We start from the raw sequence: 21,706 nt of genomic DNA, 5'->3' as shown, positions 1-21,706 counted from the left end.
TATGATTCCTTGTGAAAATCAAAAAGAAAGTTCCCACATGCAGTAAGTAAACATTACTATTCCGAAAGGGAGTAACAGAATAGCACCGAAGGATTAAACCAAAGCAAGCCTGAAATTTAGCAGGGAAAACATAGTTCCATATCTGCCATTGACGCCTATGGAAAAGTGATGTGAGATACAAAGAGCTTGGGCAGCCCCAGCCTTGGGCCTTATTGTCACAGCCTGAAGTTCCAAAGGCACAACCATATAGTCAGGTTGAATCAAAGCAATGACCCATTTCTCTGGAATTTTTCCCCCTCTAGAACCAATTTTGTGTATTACTTTTTCATCACTGTGACCGAGACAACTTAAGGGAGGAAATCTATATTTGAGTTCATGGTTTCAGAGTAGTTAGTCCATTGACTAGAGGAGAAAAGAGATCAGGGGCTATTTTTTCTGGCTTCTAGGCAAATTTGAGTGAGGACTCTGGAGTTGAGAATACAGAGAGTGGAATGTTTGTCTGTGAGTGGCCAGACTTTATGAACTGAGCACTTAGGAGAGACAGAGGACTATAGTCCAGGTCTCCCTGGGTTGGCCCCTGGGCCTGCTTGTTCTCATTGGTACTTCATCAAAGGTAGAGTTTCCATCTGGAATAGAGTCTAGGAGGAAGACGAACACTCATGAGTCTGCAGGGCTCACCAAGAATTTAGCAGAACACAGACGAACCAGGCAATATTAGAGACTCTGACATCCTGTCTTCCCTGGGGAGAAAGAGAGGTGTTCTTATTTGTATCTGTCTAGTATGATATTTCCATCTCAGTGAGCTGAGAAGAAGGGAGAGGAACTAGATGTTAGTTTAAACCTCCACTTCCCTCTTGCACATCCCCCACCACTGGGGGATTGCAGTTTAAATACAATAGACTTTTGCTGTTCTTTCACTGTTCTTACCAAATTCTAGCAATTTTCTTAAATAAATGTTGCTTCATTTGTTGTATTTCCTTGAAATCATTTCCTGACCCTAAATGTTTGGGTACTTAAAAAAAAATTCAGTTTCTCTGGTGAGCACATCTGTGGAGCTCCTCACTTTGTCATGCATATATTTTCAAGTTAAATTAATTTTAACTGTTTCCTTGTAGGGACACATGGAAGGAGAGGTGTGGGGTTTGGCTACACACCCTTATCTACCCATCTGTGCTACTGTAAGTGATGACAAAACCTTAAGAATATGGGATCTCTCTCCTAGTCATTGTATGCTAGCTGTCCGGAAACTGAAAAAGGGTAAGAGGCCTTCAGTTTAAGTTGTCACAGTTTTTCACCTTCACAAGTATAATAAATCAGTAGTAAAAATATTTTACTCAGTGTCTACTTCCTAATAGTGCTAATGCAAAGAAAATTAATTATGCCCAGTCTTTATGGGACTCCTGTGATCATGTCTATATTAAACCAATATTCAGTGACATACTGGAGAACACAATGGAGGAACTAAATAACAGCTGAGTTTTCTCTCTTTTGTGACTATGATTATGTATAATTCAGGACTAGACATTTAGAAAGAAAATTTAACTTTAAAAGGCTCTTGGGTGTGGAAGTGCATGCTGGTAATCCTAGCACCTCAGGAGGATGAGGCAGGAGGATCCTGAGTTCAAGGCCAACCTGGGCTACATAGTAAGACCCTCTTTTTTAAAAAAGAGAGAAAGCAAAGAAACTTTAAAAGAGTTAGCAGAGGGGCTGGGGATATGACCTAGTGGCAAAGAGAGCTTGCCTCCCATACTTGAAGTCCTAGGTTCGATTCCCCAGCACCACATATACAGAAAATGGCCAGAAGGGGCACTGTGGCTCAAGTGGCAGAGTGCTAGCCTTGAGCAAAAAGAAGCCAGGGACAGTGCTCAGGCCCTGAGTCCAAGGCCCAGGACTGGCAAAAAAAAAAAAAAAAAAGAAAAAGAAAAAGTAAAAAGAGTTAGCAGAGGTGAAGGGAGAGTATTTTAGGATAAACAGAACTGGGTGCATTTGTAGGAAGCATTTGAAACTGTTAGTGTATAGGCACAAGGAGTTCACTGGAGCTGATTTACTATCTAGGGCAGATAAAGCTGTATATACAATTTTCAATTTCTTAGAAATAGTTCTCAGTAATATTTACAAACCTCCTCAATTGGCATTATTATTTTTGCTATAAGCAAAAAACATCTTTAGGGCTGGGGATATGGCCTAGTGGCAAGAGTGCTTGCCTTGTATATATGAGGCCCTGGGTTCAATTCCCCAGCACCACATATACAGAAAATGGCCAGAAGTGGTGCTGTGGCTCAAGTGGCAGAGTGCTAGCCTTGAGCAAAAAGAAGCCAGGGACAGTGCTCAAGTCCTGAGTCCAAGCCCCAGGACTGGCCAAAAAAAAACACAAAAAATAAAAAAATCTCTATTTCTGTAGCATCACTACTAATTAACATAACGTTAAATTTCACACAAGAGTTAGAATATAGCATAGCACGTTGGGAGTTTTTTTGTTATAAATATGTGATACTGAACAAAATAAACTAGAATCATGATTTGGGGGCAGTAGTGGTGTTTGAACTCACAGCCTCCCACTTCCTAAGCAGAACTTCTACCACTTGAGCCACACCCCCATCCCTGGTATCATTATTCATGAATAAAACTAGTGATAGAATTTCTGAATTTCCACAATACCTTCATTTGACTCTTCTGCACTGTGTTGTCTGGATAGATAAAGAGTCTCTTCATTCACTTTTGTAAGGTTCACCAGAAAGGAAACCCGCTACATGGTTCAGAAAGAAAGAAGCTTACTGGGTGGAAAGCAAACTGCCAGCCTGCACAAGATGGAGGCATGAAGAGACAGAGGGGAAGGAAGAGGATAAAAAGAAAGAAAGAGGAAAGGAGCAAGAGAGAAAGAAAAGAGAAAAGGAAAGAGCAGGGACTCATGTTGAGCCAGATTATACAGAGAAAGATGGGAGATATGGCCAGGTGGATTGGATGTGACCTCAGAAAAGGAGGAGGTAGCTACCTCCAGGTGTGCCAGTTACCTAGGTAACTCAGGTTCTGGGCACAGACTTAAACAGGTGGGGGGCATCAGCAAGGAGCCCTCCCAGGGGTGAACCTTACAACTTGATTCTTGATGCTTAGAGTGGACAAGGATTATATTGACCTGAATAATTGTTTTTTTTAAATTGTGCCAGATCTTGAACTCAGAGGCCTCATGCTTGTTAGTTCACTTGCTCATGGTGGAGGCTCTACCACTTGAGTCATTCCTAGCTCAGCTGCTTCCTAGTTAATTGGAAATGGAGTCTTGAAGACTTTTCTGCCTGGGCTGGCTCCTTGATCCTCTAGGTGTAAGCTTCCGGAGTAGCTAGAATTACAGGGGTGAGCCACTAGGGCCCAGCTTTTTATACTCCTCAGCAACAATTTAATGAAAGTTTTCTCTTCTCTCTCAATATATCTCTCTCCCTCCTCCTCCGCTTTCTATCTCATATAGGATTTGAACTTAATACCTTGCATTGTTAAAGCAAATATTCTCCAACAGCCATTCCACCAGCATGCTTTTGCTTTAGTCATTTTTTTTTGTTTTGTTTTGTTTTTTTTTGGCCAGTCCTGGGCCTTGGACTCAGGGCCTGAGCACTGTCCCTGGCTTCCTTTAGCTCAAGGCTAGCACTCTGCCACTTGAGCCACAGCGCCACTTGTGGCCGTTTTCTGTATATGTGGTGCTGGGGAATCGAACCCAGGGCCTCATGTATACGAGACAAGCTCTCTTGCCACTGGGCCATATCCCCAGCCCTGCTTTAGTCATTTTTTAGAAAGGGTCTCTTGTTTTTTCCTAGACCAGCCTGGGAGCATGATCCTTCTTCCTGTTTAGAAAGGGTATGGCTGTCACCAGAAGGCTCAGTCTGTCTCTGGTGAAAAAGCCTACCAGAGAAAGAAGGCCTCAATGGAACAGTGAGAGTGTTAACTGGGTAATAGATAGACTTGCCAGAGGGTGTAGACCACTTCCTGGTAAATAGGCTAAGGTCACTGAACTGTGACCTCATCATGTGTACATAGAATCTTGCTGGAGTCTGCAGATTGTAACCGAATCATTACTGTGAAGGTGAAGGAACTTTCTGGAGGACCAGGGCTACCACTGTGAAGAAAGCTAGCATATATGCATATGTACATGTGTGCACAGCAGCAGTTTGCACCTTGAGTGTCTCTCCAGTGCCCTCTATTGGCAAAGCTGGCAAAAGATAAAGTCTGTGAGGCATGAAGAACAGTATATTTGGAAGTAAAATTAATATTCACACCAATAATAAAATTAACGATATTATCAGTCATGTAGTTTTGAAACCTGGATCTTCCTAGCTTAAACCAATAATTTCCTATTGTCACATTTTTTAATATGTTAAAAGTTAGGCCCAGATGGCTTATGCTTAGAATCCTAGCTACTGAGGAGGCTAAGAGCTGAGAATCATGGTTTGAAAGGAATCGTCAAGACTCTTATCTCCAGTTAACAGGCAAAAAGCAAGAACTAGAGGCATGACCCAAGTAATAGAGCACTAGCCATGAAACATATATGTGTGTATATGCATATATGTAATATTATAATATAGTATTAATAAATAAGTATATATTTAATATAATTATATGTAGTATATAATTACATGTGTAATTTGTATATATAATGATTTTGTACTAGTCCTGGGCTTGAAGTCAGGACCTAAGGCATTGTCCCCAAGCTTCTTCTGTTCAAAGTTAGCACCTTGCCATTTGAGCCACAGCTCTACTTCCAGCTTTTTGGGTAGTTTAGTGGGGATAAGAATCTCAAGGATGTTCCTGCCCAGACTGGCTTTGAACCATGATCTTCAGCTCTCGGCCTCCTGAGTAACTAGGATTAGAGCAATGTACCACTGGCACCCAGCTTTATAAAGCATTTTTATAAAAAGTTTAAAGCATTTTTATAAAGATAGCCTCACTTTTTATAGTTCTGATTTTTTTTTTTTTTGGAATAATCTACCAAGGTAGTACTCTCTTTTTCAACTTAATTTCTTTTAAGATAAATATCAATATTTATTTTGTTACATTTAAAACGGAGTTTGTTTTAATTCTTGCTTAGGTTTTCAGCTGAGATTTTCATAGAAAAAGTTATCTTAAGATTTTTTATAGAAAAATGTATTAACTTCATCACTTGGTCTTCCTTTTTTTTGGCCAGTCCTGGGCCTGGGACTCAAGGCCTGAGCACTGTCACTGGCTCCTTTTTGCTCAAGGCTAGCACTCTGCCACTTGAGCCACAGCGCCACTTCTGGCTGTTTTCCATATATGTGGTGCTTGGGAATCGAACCCAGGGCTTCATGTACACAAGGCAAGCACTCTTGCCACTAGGCCATATTCCCAGCCTTGTCTTCTTTTTTATGTTGTTTTGAGGTCATAATAAAGACATGTTTATAACTGAAGGTCCTTTATAATATCAAAGCAAGTTGTCTGATTTATGTTCCCTTCTCTTTCAGGTGGGAGGTGCTGCTGTTTTTCTCCTGATGGAAAAGCTTTAGCTGTAGGTCTCAATGATGGAAGTTTCTTAATGGCAAATGTAGATACTCTAGAAGATCTTGTGTCTTTTCATCACCGAAAAGATATTATTTCAGATATCCGATTTTCACCTGGTAAGATCCTTTTGAAATTATATTTGTTTATTAACTTTGGTGTAAGTAAGTCTATCCATGTGTAATTTTCATTAACTTATTTTATCTCAGAATTTTACTTTTTTAACTGGAGTAGTATGGGGTTAGGTAAAAGTTTTGTATTTGATTTCATTACAGGTATTTTGATAAGTGCTAATTCTTACACCACTAACTTTCCAAATGACCTAGCTTCTTCTATGAGCTCCAGGATTTTTTTTCTTTGTTTGTAACCATAATATAAGAGGTGTTTGATGGACGTTTTCATGATGTCTTAATACTTTGGAAATTGCATTAATTTCAGGTCATTTTATTTCTTTCGGTGCATTATTAAGTATTAAGTCTACAACAATATAGGAATTACTACTGTTTAGGCAAAATCTCCTGATGTTGGTTTAGTTCCATTTTGTTCTAAATTTAGAGGTTTTAGGCAGGCTAAGTGCAAAGTATACCAGAAGGACATCATATCATTTTTGACAATATTCTCTTTACTGAACTAATTTGTTAGACAAAAATAAGTTACTTCTTTATACTAGTTATTAACATTTTTAGATGTTATAATTTGTCATTTGACATATATGTCTGGTATAACTTGTGGAACACCTAAAGTTTTTTCAAAAGCATATTTTAAAAAATCACCTTTAGTTTCAAAGTATAAAAATAGATTTCCAAGCTTGGCACCTAGCTACTCAAGAGGCTGAGATCTGAGGATCACAGTTCAAAGCCAGCCTAGGCAAAAAGTCCATGTGACTCTTATCTCCAGTTAACCACCAGAAAACTAGAACTGACATTGTGGCTCAAAATGGTAGAATGCTAGCCTTGAGAAAAACTGCTCAGGGACAGCACCCAGGCCCCAAGTTCAAGCTCCTCAACTGACAAAAAAAAAAAAAGTACAGCAATGAAATCTTCCCTGTACAATTAAAATTATACCAGTAAAAAAAATGAAAATATATTTGCATAAATAGAAAATCACAAATGAATGTATGTCTCTTTTAGGTTCTGGGAAATACTTAGCTGTGGCATCTCATGACACTTTTATAGATATATACAATGTAATGAATAGCAAACGAGTAGGAATTTGCAAAGGAGCTACCAGTTACATAACCCATATTGATTGGGATATTAGAGGTAAGACTTTGAATAACCTTTCAGTATTGTCATGTAGTTTCATTAGACTTAGTATAATCTACTTTAAAAGAACAGAAACAATTTAACAGCCTCAGAAGTGTTGTGAAAAACAATTGCTTTCCATTACTTTATTTTACATCTGAAGATAAACACTGTTGATTTTGACCCAAAATAATACCAGTGATAGTACAGTAACTGGTAACTTTTATACAAGAAAAACTATGTCATGATAATATCCTAATTATGTCAGATAAATTTGACAAATTTCAAATGAAAATGAGGGTTTTATTGGACGTGCTGGAGTTTGAACTCAGTGCCTTGCCCTGCTAGGCAAGCACATTAACATTTGAGCCATTTTGCCAGCCCCTTTATATTGGCTACTATTATCTCCTCTAGATGGATTGTTCCCTTTATTAATATGAAGCAACCTTCTTTGTCTCTTCTTATTAATTTTAGTTAAAAGTCTTGTCTGGGGCTGGGAATATGGCCTAGGGGCAAGAGAGCTCACCTCATATACATGAAGCCCTGGGTTCGATTCTCTAGCACCACATATTTAGAAAACGGCCAGAAGTGGCACTGTGGCTCAAGTGGCAGCGTGCTAGCCTTGAGCAAAAAGAAGCCAGGGACAGTGCTCAGGCCCTGAGTCCAAGGCCCAGGACTGGCAAAAAAAAAAGTCTTGTTTGCTTTTAGGATCCATTTGCTTGGTCATCCTTTCACACTAAACCTATATTTGTCTTTGTCAACTAAAGTGTTTCTTGTAGACAAGAGGTTGGGTGTTACTTTACTTTTTTGTTGTTGTTGTTGGTCATCAGGCTTGAATTCAGGGCCTGGGCACTGTCCCTGAGGTTTTTTCCTTATGGCTAGCACTCTACCACTTTGAGCCATAGTTCTACTTCTGGTTTCCTGGTGATTCGTTGGAGATAAGAGCCTCATAGACATTTCCTTCCAGGGCTGGCTTCAAACCACTATCCTCAGACCTTAGCCTGAGTAGCTAGGATTACAGGCATGAGCCACTGATGCCCAGTGGGTTTTACTTTTTAATCCAACTTGCTGTTCTATACACATTTGACTGGAACATGAGATCATTAACATTACTGTTAGAATTGAACACTTTGTCATATTTCCTAACACTTTTTTTTTTCATTTTTATGATGTTTACTTCTTTCCTCTTTCTCTGCTCATCTAGTGGGGTTTATTCTTTCCATATTTTCCTGTTTTCAATGTCTTTCTCTTTTGTGTTTGGGGTTCTTTGAAATATCTCCAATGCTAGTTTTGTTTTGTGAATTTCTTTTTAGCTTTTGTTTATAGTGGAAAGTTTTATTTTTCCCTCAAGGATAGCTTTGGTGAAGGTTGACAATTATTGTCTTTCAGGGCTTGGATCATGTCCTTCCATTATTCCTTTATTTATAGAATGTGCGCTGATAACTCTGCTGTTCTTCAGAGGGGCTGAACTTTGCATGTAACTTGTCACTTCTCCTTTGGAGCTTTCCATATCTTCTTTGTTGTCGTATTTAGTATTTTGACTATAATATGCGAGGGCTGTTTCTTTTCTGATTTTGCCTATTTGGTGTTCTCTAAGCTTCCTGTGCCTGGATAACTCTTTCTCAAGGCTGGATAAATTTTTCTATTATTTTATTAAATAGGTTGTTTATATGTTTAATTTGTTTCTCTTCTAAACCCATCATTTCATGGGTTTCTTTTGATGATGACCTAGAAATCTTACACATTCAATTTTCATGGTCCTTCAATGTTTTTAACAGGTTCATCTAATTATTTTGGTGGATCTTCAGTTGCTGATACTCTATTTTCTACTTGTTCCATCCTGAGAGCTTGGCTCTTGATTGATTGGGATTGGGAGGGAGGGTTATCAGTTTTCTTTTCCATCAAATTGATTTTCCAGGTTCTGTATATCTTTTTTTTTTTTTTTTTTTTTTTTTTTTGGCCAGTCCTGGGCTTTGGACTCAGGGCCTGAGCACTGTCCCTGGCTTCTTCCCGCTCAAGGCTAGCACTCTGCCACTTGAGCCACAGCGCCGCTTCTGGCCGTTTTCTGTATATGTGGTGCTGGGGAATCGAACCTAGGGCCTCGTGTATCCGAGGCAGGCACTCTTGCCACTAGGCTATATCCCCAGCCCTCTGTATATCTTTATTGAATTCCTTTTTCATATTCATTGCTGTCTTTTTTATTTCAATCAACTGTTACTATTCTTTTAGTTAAATCACATGATTTCTTCCAACCCCCTTCCATTGTTCAAGGTGATTAATTTGCTTGGCAAGGTCTGAAAGCACAAAGACATAAAGACAGAAGGCCTGCTCAAAATCAAATGAACAGATATAGTAAATATAATACATATGTACAATAGAGTTCAGACATGAAGAAGAATGAAATCATGTCCTTTGCAGGAAAATAGATAGAACTGATAGCCAAGCCAATAGATAGAATAGATAGCCAAGCTCAGAATGACAAATAGCATTTTTTGTTCATATGTAGAATCTAGACCTAAGTAATAGTAATACTAATACTAATAATAGAGGAAGAAGCAAGTGGAAGAGGAGGAAGTAGAATTCAAGTGGTAGACATTATTATGAAAGAGGGACTATGTGTGAGGCTACTTCTTGGGAATAGGAAAAGAGAAAGGATACTTGTTTTGAGGTGAATGACTGAAATGCATTTTATGTACATTTATGCACGTATGAAAATTGCATAATAAAACCACCAAAAAATATTTTAGGGATGGGATAAAAAACAATAAATTTGATCAAAGTACATTATAGGCATGTATGGAAATAGAACAATTAAGCCACTTGGTACAATTATTTTACACTAATAAAGACCAAAATAAAAAGAAAATATAGCTTGACACGGGTAGCTTATGCCTGTAATCCTTGCTACTCAAGAAGACTGAGCTCTGGAGATCATGGTTTGAAGCCAGCCTGGGTAGGAAAAGTCCGTGAGACTCTTATCTCCAATTAAGCCCCAGAAAACTGGAAGTGGCACTGTAGCTCAAGTGGTAGAGTGCTAGCCTTGAGCAAAAGAACTCAGGGACAGCCATGACTGACAAAAAAAAAAAAAGAAAATATAATGCTGTTAATATATATTGACCACAGAGGAAAATGGTCTTTCTATTTCAACTTAATTTTTTCCATAAAATTTAAACATCATACTTACGATATATGTATTTATTTATGTTTATGCTTTTTTAAGGAAAGCTTTTACAGGTCAACACTGGTGCTAAAGAACAGTTATTCTTTGAAGCTCCCAGAGGGAAAAAACAAACCATCCCCAGTGTGGAGGTAGGAAGATTCTGGTACTTATGGTGGTGTCTCTGTTAGTAAGGGTAGCTGGAGAACTGATTCATGTTCATGTGGTACCCACTCTCATCTTATTTGAATTATGGCTTTCCTTTAGGTGAGTTTATTCTACTGGGCTAGAATACATAGATGGGTAAAGGAAGAAACACTGTTTTAAGGAAAGGAAAAAATTACAACTAAGTCTAGCTATTCAGTAAGCACTTTCCTCAAAGGATGAGAAGCATCACCAGTAAATTGAACACATGTGCCAAATCTGCTTTGAAGTACTGAGTATCTGCCATGTCCTTTGAAACCTATATGCCTAAGATGCTTGTTCTGACTTTTAAAAAAAAAAAATTGTGTTTGGTTTTATGCTTCTCAAAGTCTTTTCTTTTTTTTTTTTGGCCAGTCCTAGGCCGTGAACTCAGGGCCTGAGCACTGTCCCTGGCTTCTTTTTTGCTCAAGGCTAGCACTCTGCCACTTGAGCCACAGCGCCACTTCTGGCCATTTTCTGTATATGTGGTGCTGAGGAATCGAACCCAGGGCCTCATGTATACAAGGCAAGCACTCTTGCCACTAGGCCATATTCCCAGCCCATGCTTCTCAGTCTTAAGTGTTGTTTTCTTTCTTTATTTTTTTTTTTCTTTTGCCAGTCCTGGGGCTTGAACTCAGCTTGAGCACCGTCCCTGGGTTCTCTTTGCTCAAGGCTAGCACTCTACCACTTGAGCCACAGTGCCCCTTCTGGCTTTTTCTATATATGTGGTGCTGAGGAATCGAACCCAGGGCTTCATGTATACAAGGCAAACACTCTACAGTAGGCCATATTCCCAGCCCAGTTTTAGTTATTATTAATATAGCATAAGAAGAGTTTCATTTAATGATAAGGTATCTTAATGAAGGAAAAAGGTTCAGTAAAAGTTCTTCATTTCCAGAATGATTAAGTGAAAACATGCTTATTATTAATGAAAATGTATATATATATGAGCTGTAAGAATGTTTCTTGATTATGCTAGGACTAGGAACTGTCTTATTTATTTTTACTGTATGCTCAGATATAGAACATACAGTAGATATAGAATAAGTATATCCTGAATCGTGTTATGTTTTTTTTTTCTTCAGAAACTTTTAGTCTAGGAAAGTGTAAAACCAAGACAACTAGCAGTTTTCCATTGAAACTTTACTTTTATTAGTAACCTAGAAAAAGTTCCTATTTTGATTTGTCAACTTTAATTTTATAAATCTACAATGTATTCTCTTTTTTTAGGTAGAAAAAATAAGTTGGTCATCATGGACAAGTGTGCTTGGTTTGTGTTGTGAAGGAATTTGGCCAGTAACTGGAGAAGCCACAGATGTAACCACCTCTTGCCTTACCAATGACAAAGTGGTCCTAGCTACAGGGGATGATTTGGGATTTGTGAAGTTATTTAGATATCCTGCCAAAGTATGCATTTTCTTTAGCTTTTCCTTCCTCCCTCCCTCCCTCCTTCCCCTTCTTCCCTCAATACCCTCCCTTCCTCCCTCCCTCCTTTCCTTCCTTCCTTCCTTTTTTTTCATTTTTCTCCCACCTTCCCTCCTTCCCAATTCCCTCCCCCCCCCCCCACGGAGTTGTGATATGGTTTACAGCTTTATAGTCTTGAAGTATTGCTGTTGCATTGGTTTGCTTTTTACCCTTTGTCTCTCCATTTTGATGTTCCCCTTCCTTTACCTAGTTCCAATAAACGTATATACCATACCCAGGGTACAAAAGTAAGTTACAGTGACATCAGGGGTAAAACCATAGGGAAGGAAAAAAAAAGAAAAAGGCATACTTTCACTAGTACATTGAACATAACAGCAACTATGACAAAACACTTTTTTCCATAATTTTGAGTTGCAATTGCTTTCTAAAGGAATTCACATTAATGGTATTCACATTAACAATATTTGAAACTAGTTTGATTCTAGTAATTTATTTTTTCTTCTCAAGTTTTAGAGTTAGTACTTTTTATTCTTGAAAATGTCAATATTTCCTCATGTTTTAATACCTATTGTACTTACCATCCCTACTTTCTAATTATCTACTGAAAAAATATAGCTAAAATTTTTAAATAATAAGATTTTTTTCTAAGAAAGGATTTTTGAATTTTTTTATCTTTAGGGAAAATTTGGAAAGTTTAAGAAGTACGTGGCCCACAGTACACATGTCACAAATGTTCGCTGGACTTACGATGACAGCATGCTGGTCACTCTAGGAGGTGCAGATATGTCCTTAATGGTGTGGACAAATGAAATGGAGAGCTATCGAGAAAGAAGGCCTTGTGACAGTGAAGAATCCGATATAGATTCTGAAGAAGATGGAGGTATGGCATTTTAAAATAATTTAACAAAAATACAGAAAAAAAATTTAGTCTGACTCATTTGAATTATGAAAGTTAAAACAATAATAATGTTTGGATAGTTGTGATGTTAGTGTTTTGGGTCAATTTCACACCAGAATTGGTTTTGTGATAAAGAATAACAGGCTGGCATGTATTTGGTAACTCTTAATATTCTTCATATAAATGTAATTTATATTTGTAATTTGTATTCTTCATATAAATGTCAATACTGTGAACTTCCAATTTTATTTTATTGGCGGTATTGAGGTTTTGAACTCAGCCTTTTGCTTACTACGCAAGTATACTACCACTTGAGCCACAACCTTTGATATCCCCTTTTTCATTACTTATTTTTCAAATAGGGTTTTGTGATTTCGCCTAGGCTAACCTCAAACCGAATTCCTCCTACCTCTACTTCCCACATAGCTGTCATCACAAGCATTGGGTCACCATGTTAGGCTTATTCTTTGAGAAACTGTTTTGCTAGCTTTTCCTGCCCTAGGTAGCTTCAAGCCATGATTCTCCTATTTCTACCCCCAAGTAGCTAGAATTACCATGTTGGCTGAACTCCATTTTAAAATAATTTTGATTTTTTTGCCTAATGTACCAGTTATACTCATTCATTATGAAAAATATATTTTGTTAAAAAAAATACAGTATCTACAAAGAATGTATATTTTCCCTTATATGTGAAAGCTAGAACTAGCTTATAGACTCATAAATAAATATGTTAAGTGATATACAAATGTATACAAATGTATTAACTAAAATATGGTAGAGTCAAAGGAGATCTAAAATAGTGTAAGAAAGGCCAAGGCAAAGTTCAGCAAAGTAAAACACCAGGAAGCAGGTATATGAAAGGGGTGGGGTGAGATCAAAGGGAAAGGTGCAGATGAATTAAGAGGGCAAGAGGGGGCACATGTGGTCAAGAATCCAATGCATATCCTATCAAATTAAGAGTGAGGGAAGGGTGGATAGGACAGGGGTGCGGGAGAGTGTTGAAAAGGGTGACATTAATGAAGATCTACTGTATTCATAAACTGCTTGGCTAAATGGCAAGTCCTTTGTACAACTACTTAAATAATTAAAAAATAAAGTAGAACAATGCTCTGTTTTGGGGGCGGGGGGGTGAAGAACCAGCTCCAAAATGTGAAAATATGTTTGATTGTCATGTGAAAAGTACAATAATATGTTGAGTCCACCTCTGAAAGATGAAAAAAACAAATACTCCCGTCATCCCACCTTAACCTCTGCTAACATTTTCAGCTATTTAGTTTGCATTTAGGTACATGATTTTATAAATTGGGATCATATTGAACTCATTTTTGGGGTTTGCTCTTATCTCTTAGTGATGCTTTGAGAATACCATTACATATTAAATGTTGTTTACAAAATTTTGCCAGCTGAATATTAGTTATGACACAACTTATTTCATCTTGTTGGAAATCTTTATATTGTATTTATGGGGTCATAACTGATTTCAACTAGTACTTATAGAATAACTTCATATTTTACTGATAGGCTATGACAGTGATGTTACAAAAGAGAAAGAAATCAGTTACACCATCAGAGCCTTATCAACAAATATTCGCCCAATGTTTGGAGTCAAGCCTCATTTACAACAAAAAGAACCTTCGATTGATGAGAGGTAATAATAAAGTTTAGAAGTATTTTTAAATTAAAATGAGGTTTAAATTGAAGAAAAAAATACATTAAAAGAGAAAGTAAATTTGTTAACTAACTAAATGGATTTTCTACAAAGCTAACAGTGGTTAACTTGTTTTGTACAGTGCTTAGCAATGCTTGGGAAATATGTTGGTTCTGAAATACTTTGTTAGTAACGGTCTTCACTAGTAGTTTAGGGAATGTGATATACGGGTGTATGCGCATATATATGTATACACACGTATGTGTGTGCATATAAGTATACACACATATATACATGTGTACACATAATATACATGTGTGTGATTCAGTTTTAAAGGCCTTTCTGCTGTATACCCTTAATCAAGGATACACAGTTTCAAAAAAATGTAAAGCAGAAAACAAAGCAGATTGAGGTAATGTTGTCTTTAATGGAAACTAGGAATAGTGGTGTAGAATCAGAACATTGAAAAGAAGGACATGTGCACTGCAATTTTATAAGGAGATAGTTTTTTTAAATAAAGTCTGTAGGCTTTAGGAAAGATAAAGGAAGAAACTATGGACCTGGAGTTTTCAGAATTAAAGACAGAAAACAGTGAAAAATCCTATGGGGGCCAGGGATATAGTTCCATGTTAGAAGGATGGCCTACCATATATAAGGCCTAAGCTCCATTCCCAATGTGGAAAAAAAAAAAAAAAAGAAGCTTATAGCATAGACTTAAGAAGCAGAGAGATTTTAGAAAATAAGGATAAGATGAGTGCTGGTGGCTCATGCTTGTAATCCTAGCTACTCAGGAGGCTGAGATCTGAGGAAAGTCCATGAGACTCTTATCTCCAATTAACCACCAGAAATCCGAAGTGGTGCTGTGGCTCAAGTGGTAGAGTGCTAGCCTTGAGCTGAAGAGCTCAGGGGCAGCACCCAGGCCCAGAGTTCAAGCCCTACAACTGACCAAAAAGAAAAAAAAAAAAAAGGATGGATTATTCAGCAGAGCAGAAGCAGTAATAAACAGGGGGTGGGAGATGGGAACAGCAATGCCTTCTGTAAAAGGGTGTGGTGAAGAAAAACTCCAAGAAAGTTTATATCTGAGGAAAAGCTGAAACATGAAACCTATGGGCTTAATATTCAGAGAATGAAGTCTGAGGGGGTGAGGAGCACTTCAGTGACTGACAGGCAAGGGACAACTAGAAATTCTGATAAATTCACAAACACAGTGTTCCAGGGAAGGTACCTCCTCAGTGAGTGTTCACTTGCAGATACGATAACTGATAGTGAGGTCACTTAGAGAAGAAAGATAGACTGAGCGTGCATGCGTTATGTGTGAAGATGCAAATTTCAAAGTAATTTCAACAGAAGTCAGTCATCTAAATAATTGCAAAGAATGTCAGTGTTGAATCAGCTTGCTATAAGGTAGTCTTCATGCCATCCAAAGGACGTAGGTTTTGGAGCCAGACAAATAGGTGAAAATACTCATTTTTTCCATTTACTAGTTGTGTGACCTTGAAGGCTTATTCATTCTTTCTAAACCTCAGGAGCAAAATTGGAATTCTAATCCCTAATGGATAGATTATTTCATTTAAACCTTTAACGGTGACACCTTCCCTTGAGATGAAATACAGAGTAGCCTGAGGATATGGCTGAAATAGTCTTTCTGAATAAAATATTCATAAAGCAATAAGCAAGCACTATCTATATATTTATTTCTTAGAGGAATGCATATAAATCCACACATGAGGATGCAGAGAATTCTTACTCTTAGTATTACCTAAAAGAAATTACATTGCCCTACTAATGAAAAAGTACAATGTTCTGTAAAGAAAGTACTCTAGAATATAGTCCTGAGCTGGGAATATGGCCTAGTAGCAGGAGTGCTTGCCTCGAATACATGAAGCCCTGGGTTCAACTCCCCAGCACCACATATATAGAAAACGGCCAGAAGTGGCGCTTGGCTCAAGTGGCAGAGTGCTAGCCTTGAGCAAAAAGAAGCCAAGGACAGTGCTCAGGCCCTGAGTTCAAGCCCCCAGACTGGCAAAAAAGAATTTTTTTTATTAAATAAATAAAATAAAATATAGTCCCATATATTTCTTTCATATTTTATGTTGTTTTTAAGACAAAAACATTGTCTTTGCCAGGTTTAGTTACATTACCTAATTGTAATCTGTGATCCACCATTCACATTACAACAGTTAAAATTAAATGTCCTCCTCTGTTGTTGAAGTGATTCACATTTAGACATGGAAATATTTTTCTGCTCATGAAGAACAATCAACACTTGTCCTCATTGTAATCTTTGGTGTTAGCTTGGATTTTTTGCAGCTAACTGTGTGTGTCTGTATATATGCTGGTCTTGGGGCTTGGACTCAGGGCCTGGGTACTATCTCTGAGCTTTTGTGCTCAAGGCTAGAGCTCTGCCTTTTAAGCTGCAGCTCCACTTTGGCTTTATAGTAATTGGAGATAAGATTCTCATGGACTTTCCTGCATGAGCTGGCTTTGAACCATGCCCCTCAGATCTCAGCCTTCTGAGTTACAATGCTAATGTGGCTCCTTACAACCTTCATTTCATGAAATGAGAATTAGAACCTTCTTTTTTCCAACTTTGTATATATTACTAAAAATGTAATAAAAATTTCAAAGTAATGTGATATAAAATAGAGAATATTTTGTACTTTCTTCTTTGACATGCTACCTTTATTGTGTTTACAAGACTGATATACTTATTTATTATTAATTTTCATCTGTGTTTCCTTACTTTTTTCCCCTATTCCTTTCGAAGACAGGGGGTAGTAAGGTAAGTGTTTTATTGAGGAATATATTTTATTCAAATATTCTTTGTTTTATTTTTATCTTTATAGCATTGTAATGTGTTAATATTTTCTTTTCTTTTTTGCTGGTCCCGGGGCTTGAACTCAGGACATGGGTACTGTCCCTGAGCCTCTGTGCTCAAGGCCAACACTCTGCCACTTGAGCCACAGAACCATATCCTGCTTTTTCTGAATTGTTTATTGGAAATAAGAGTCTTACTGACTTTCCTGCCCAGGCTGGCTTTGAACTGTGATCCTCAGATCTCAGCCTCCTGAGTAGCTAGGATTACAGGTGTGAGCCACCAAAGTCTGGCTTTATATTAACATATTCTTATAAAACAGTTAGATATATCAAGAAAGAATTGTAAAATGAGTGGGCTGGGAATATGCCCTAGTGGCAAGAATGCTTGCCTCGTATACATAAAGCCCTCGGTTCAATTCCCCAGCAGCACATATACGGAAAACGGCCAGAAGTGGTGCTGTGGCTCAAGTGGCAGAGTGCTAGCCTTGAGCAAAAAGAAGCCAGAGACAGTGCTCAGGCCCTGAGTCCAAGGCCCAGGACTGGCAAAAAAAAGAATTATAAATTGAAATAGGACAAACTCCATTAAATTGGATTTTTAGACATAATATGTAGTTATTCTTTATGATACATTGATTATACAAATGACTTCATGAACTTCTATACTTTAGATAGTTTAAGATCTGTCCTCAAGTTTTAGGAGCTCATAAAAGCAAACTTAAATATATACATTTATCAGTGAAACCTGCTAGCTTCATTTAATGCATGTTTGTTCATTCAGTTAAAAATACTAAAAAGTTAATTACTTAATTGTACATTTAGTAAAATAACTTGGGTAAGATGACATGGGTAATTTTAGATCTACCTTTAGTGAGATGAAAGTGTCTCTAGAGTTTTATGAAGCACTACACTGGGAAAATAATCAGTCAGCTTTAGAAGTTGGGTCTTGGAGATCTGTCTCAGGTGGCAGGGTACCTGCTAATGAACATTAAATGTCAGATAGTGAGATGGAGTCTCAGTCTCAGGGGTGGGGAGAGGGGATGAAGTAACTTTAGAAGTAAAAAAAAAAAAAAGTAGCAATGGGAAAATTCTAAGAGATGGAATTTTTTAAATGCCCAAAGTGTGCAGATAGTTAAATAGTAGGCCCTCTGATTATATTTGACAGCAGGAATGATCAGTGAAATTCATGCTGGATTTTAAGCAGGGATGTGTGGAAAGGTGAGCACAGAGCATGACACCACCTCTAAAGAGACCCACAGAGCGGTGGAGGCGTGGCTCCCGTGCTGGAGCACCAGCTGGGAGTGGAAAACTCAAGTGAAAACACCAAGCTAGAGCACAGACCTGAAGTTCAAGCTGGAGTACCAGCACAACCAAATACTAAAGAAGTCCACACACTCTCCTGTTGAACAGAAGTGAAACATTCCAAGCTAGCTTCTAAGCCATCCCACGTAGCTTGTTCCGTACCAGTCTCTGCATTATGGAGATAGTAAGCCAGTTTATGGAATGAAGCAAGATTGCATGGCCGCTCCTTAGAAAGAACAGTCAGTTTTCTGGGAATCACTCGTTTCAAAGCTGTTCCAAATGACCTTCTGTCACGAGCTCCATCAAGTGCTGTTCTAGATGAGTAAGGACAGTTCTGGGTTCAGTGGGAGGATAGATGGAGTGGGGGACTCCTATGATGCCCTGCACTTCTGCTAGGCCTTATACCCCACCACCCTGTGCTTTCCCTGGGTGTGAAGCAAGTTCTCTACCACTTAGCTACATCTTCAGTCTTTATTCCTTTAATTAATTACTTTTGTTGTTGTTGTTTCTTGAGACAGAGTCTCACTACATAAGCCAAACTAGTTGCAGACGAGATCCTCCAGCCTCAGTCTCCTGAGTGCTGGAATGGGGTTGTGTCACCACTGCAGAACTCACTAGAATACTATTGGAAAGGTGTTGTTTCTCCTTTTCTTTCTTTTTGCTAGTTCTCTTTTTTTTTCCACCCCAGTGGAACCCATGACTCCACTCTAGCTTTACACTAATAATTTTTTAAAAGGCTAATTTTATAGTGATTTTGTTTATAAGCACGTTTTTTTTCTACATAATTTAAGAAACTACATTTTAGAAATGGTTGGATTTGGGTTTCTTTTTTTGCAGTGCTAGGGTTTGGACTCAGGGCCTCCTGCCTGCTAGGCAGGTACTCTACTACTACTCTACTTCACTTCACTTATGTTTTAGACAAGGTCTTGTATTTTTGTATAAAATCAGCCTTGGACCACAATGCTTCTATCTATGCCTACAGAGTAGTTGAGACTACAGTGACCCACTATGCCTGGCTTACTTGATGAGATGGGTGGGTCTCCCTAACTTTTTTGCATGGGCTAGCCTTGAACTGTGATTCCCCCGATCTGCCTTCCAAATACCTGTGGATACAGGCACGTAACAATGATCAACAGGATTTTTCTGTTGATTCACTGATGGATGGATGATGTGCTGATACTTGGACTCGAACTCAACTTTTTAACTCAAGTGGTATTCTACCACTTGAGCCGCATTTTGCTGTTTAATTATAGGTAAGAGTCTTGAGATTTTTCTGCCTTGACTGGCTTTGAACTGAAATCCTGAGATCTCAGCCTCCTTAGTAGCTAAGATTGAAGGCATGAGCCACAGCACCTAGTGGAATATTTCTTTTTAATGTTATTTCCTTTGCTAGTCAAATTCCAAAGCCAACTAGATCCTCAGTTACTCCTCCGGCCTGTGGGTTGGCTGACTGGGGGGGGGGGGGGGGGGCGGTCCTTCAGATTCTCAATAAAGGACTTCTTAGACAATTCTCACCTTCAGTGCTCCCAGCCTTTTAAATTAAGATTTTATTTCCCGTTTGTAAAAACAAAGATAGGCATACACATTTCGTTAGAAATTCAGTTTGTGCAATCCGAATAAAAAAAAGAATGGAGTTTTTAGTTTACACACAGGACATTTTGAATTCTCATTTACATTTCTCTCTCTCTCTTTTGCCTTTTTTCTTCTGATCTCTTTGCCATTAGTGGAATAATGTAAGCCTTTACTATGTTCAGTAGTAAAAGTCGACAGGCCTTTAATATGTGCAGTGTAGTTTGTCTGCACTGAATATATAAAATATTGTATTACAGGAAATATTTTGCTATGCTTTAAAATTCAAATTGTGTTGTAATGTTTTCTTCTTTCTTTTGTTTGCTGCTGAAAAAGAGGTTCCAGGTAATCTCCTTGTTACGTTGATGAGACCTAATTTTATGTTGCCATCATCTCTTTCCTTTGCCATTAATGAGCTATGTGACTCAATGCTGTTCACCTCTATTCAGTTTTCTGCACTTTCTCCCTTTGGAATTAGAGCCTCTGAAATGAATAGTGCATGTATATATGTGTGCTGGTTCTGTGGCTTGAATTTAGAGTCTGGGCACTGTCCCTAAGCTTTTTTATTAAGTGCTAACACTCTACCAATGGAACCACAGCTCCACTTATTTGGGTGGTTTATAGGAGTCTTAAGAACTTTCCTGCCTTGGCTGGCTTTGAACCATGATCCTCATATCTCAGCCTCCTGAGCAGCTAGGATTGTAGGTATGAGCCATCAATGTATAGCATGAATAGAACCATAATTATTGGATTTGTACCCTATATGTAATTGCTTTACTGAGGCTTACCCATTCATCTTGTATAGTTTTTCAACTTGTACAATTTTATTTTAAGCAATAATACAGTATACTTTATTTGAATGGCCCTTATAAAAATCAAAATATGCTTAATTGTTACATAGTTGTATGAATATAAATTGCTTATTATAGTTTGAGTTATAGTTAAAGCTATCAGATACTAACATTGATGAAACAATTACCAAATTGACTTGGAAGAAAACCAGTTTCACTGGGCACTGGTGGCTCACACTTGTAATCCTAGCTACTCAGGAAGCTGGGATCTGAGGACCACAGTTCAAAGCCAACCCAGGCAGACAAATATGGGACTCTTATCTCTAACCTGAAAAAAGCCAGAAATGGAGACTTGGCTCAAGTGGTAGAGTGCTAGCCTTGAACAAAAAAGCTTAGGGACAGAGTCCAGACACTGATTTCCAACACCAAGACCAGCACCAAAAAAAAAAAAAAATATATATATATATATATATATATTCTATTATTTGAAACAGTCAGTCCTAGTAGAATTATTTAAGTAGCTAAGATTACAAGTATAGGCTGGGAATGTGGTTTAGCGGTAGAGTGCTTGCCTAGCATGCATGAAACCCTTGGTTCGATTACTTAGTGCCACATAAACAGAAAAAGCCAGAAGTGGCACTGTGTCTCAAGAGGTAGAGTGCTAGCCTTGAGCAAAAGAAGCTCAGGGATAGAGCCCAGGCCCTGAGTTCAAGCCCCAGGACTGGCAAAAAAAAAGGAAGGAAAAGGAAGGGAAAGGGGAAGGGGAAAAGGAAAGGGATTACAGGTGTGAGCCATCAGTGCCCAGCTAGGACATTTGCTTTCTGACACCAATTAGGCATGTGTATATATTCTACATGCTGTTTCATGTCACATATAAAAATCTACATTCACTTTCTTTTATTTTTGCAGTGCTAGGGATCAAACCTAGGGCCGTGTGCATGTTCTACAAATGCTCTAGCACTGAGCCACATAATCATTTTATGTTTTGCATGTTCCAGAGCTATACATTTTATATTACATGTTCAAGATATAACAGTTCTCTTCCTTTCTGACAGTTTTAATATGAACACAGATTATGCCTTTGATTTTTAGAAAATTTATTCATAAATATTAGAATGTCTCTCTAAGGGGGTTATTTGTATCACTGTCTTTGTGCTAGTACTGTGCTGGTACTCAATG

General features: G+C 38.1%; 1 protein-coding gene across 3 annotated transcripts in view; it reads left to right on the top strand.

Moving 5' to 3' along the window:
* Nucleotides 1-21,706, top strand: part of Eml5 (EMAP like 5) — a 106,090-nt gene that overhangs the window by 62,591 nt on the left and 21,793 nt on the right. For all 3 annotated transcript variants that reach the window (XR_007213199.1, XM_048362340.1, XM_048362343.1), the window contains exons 21-27: nucleotides 1,116-1,257; nucleotides 5,463-5,615; nucleotides 6,627-6,758; nucleotides 9,961-10,049; nucleotides 11,311-11,487; nucleotides 12,184-12,385; nucleotides 13,925-14,051. Coding sequence is in view for 2 of the 3 variants with exons in the window: in XM_048362340.1 (XP_048218297.1) it covers nucleotides 1,116-1,257; nucleotides 5,463-5,615; nucleotides 6,627-6,758; nucleotides 9,961-10,049; nucleotides 11,311-11,487; nucleotides 12,184-12,385; nucleotides 13,925-14,051 (1,022 nt within the window). In the remaining variant the exon portion in view is untranslated. The remainder of the gene's footprint in view (nucleotides 1-1,115; nucleotides 1,258-5,462; nucleotides 5,616-6,626; nucleotides 6,759-9,960; nucleotides 10,050-11,310; nucleotides 11,488-12,183; nucleotides 12,386-13,924; nucleotides 14,052-21,706) is intronic.

This window comes from Perognathus longimembris, chromosome 14 (assembly GCF_023159225.1).
Source record: "Perognathus longimembris pacificus isolate PPM17 chromosome 14, ASM2315922v1, whole genome shotgun sequence".
NCBI lineage: Eukaryota > Metazoa > Chordata > Mammalia > Rodentia > Heteromyidae > Perognathus > Perognathus longimembris.
Note: the sequence above shows the minus strand (reverse complement) of the source record. Positions and strands in the feature narration are given on the sequence as shown.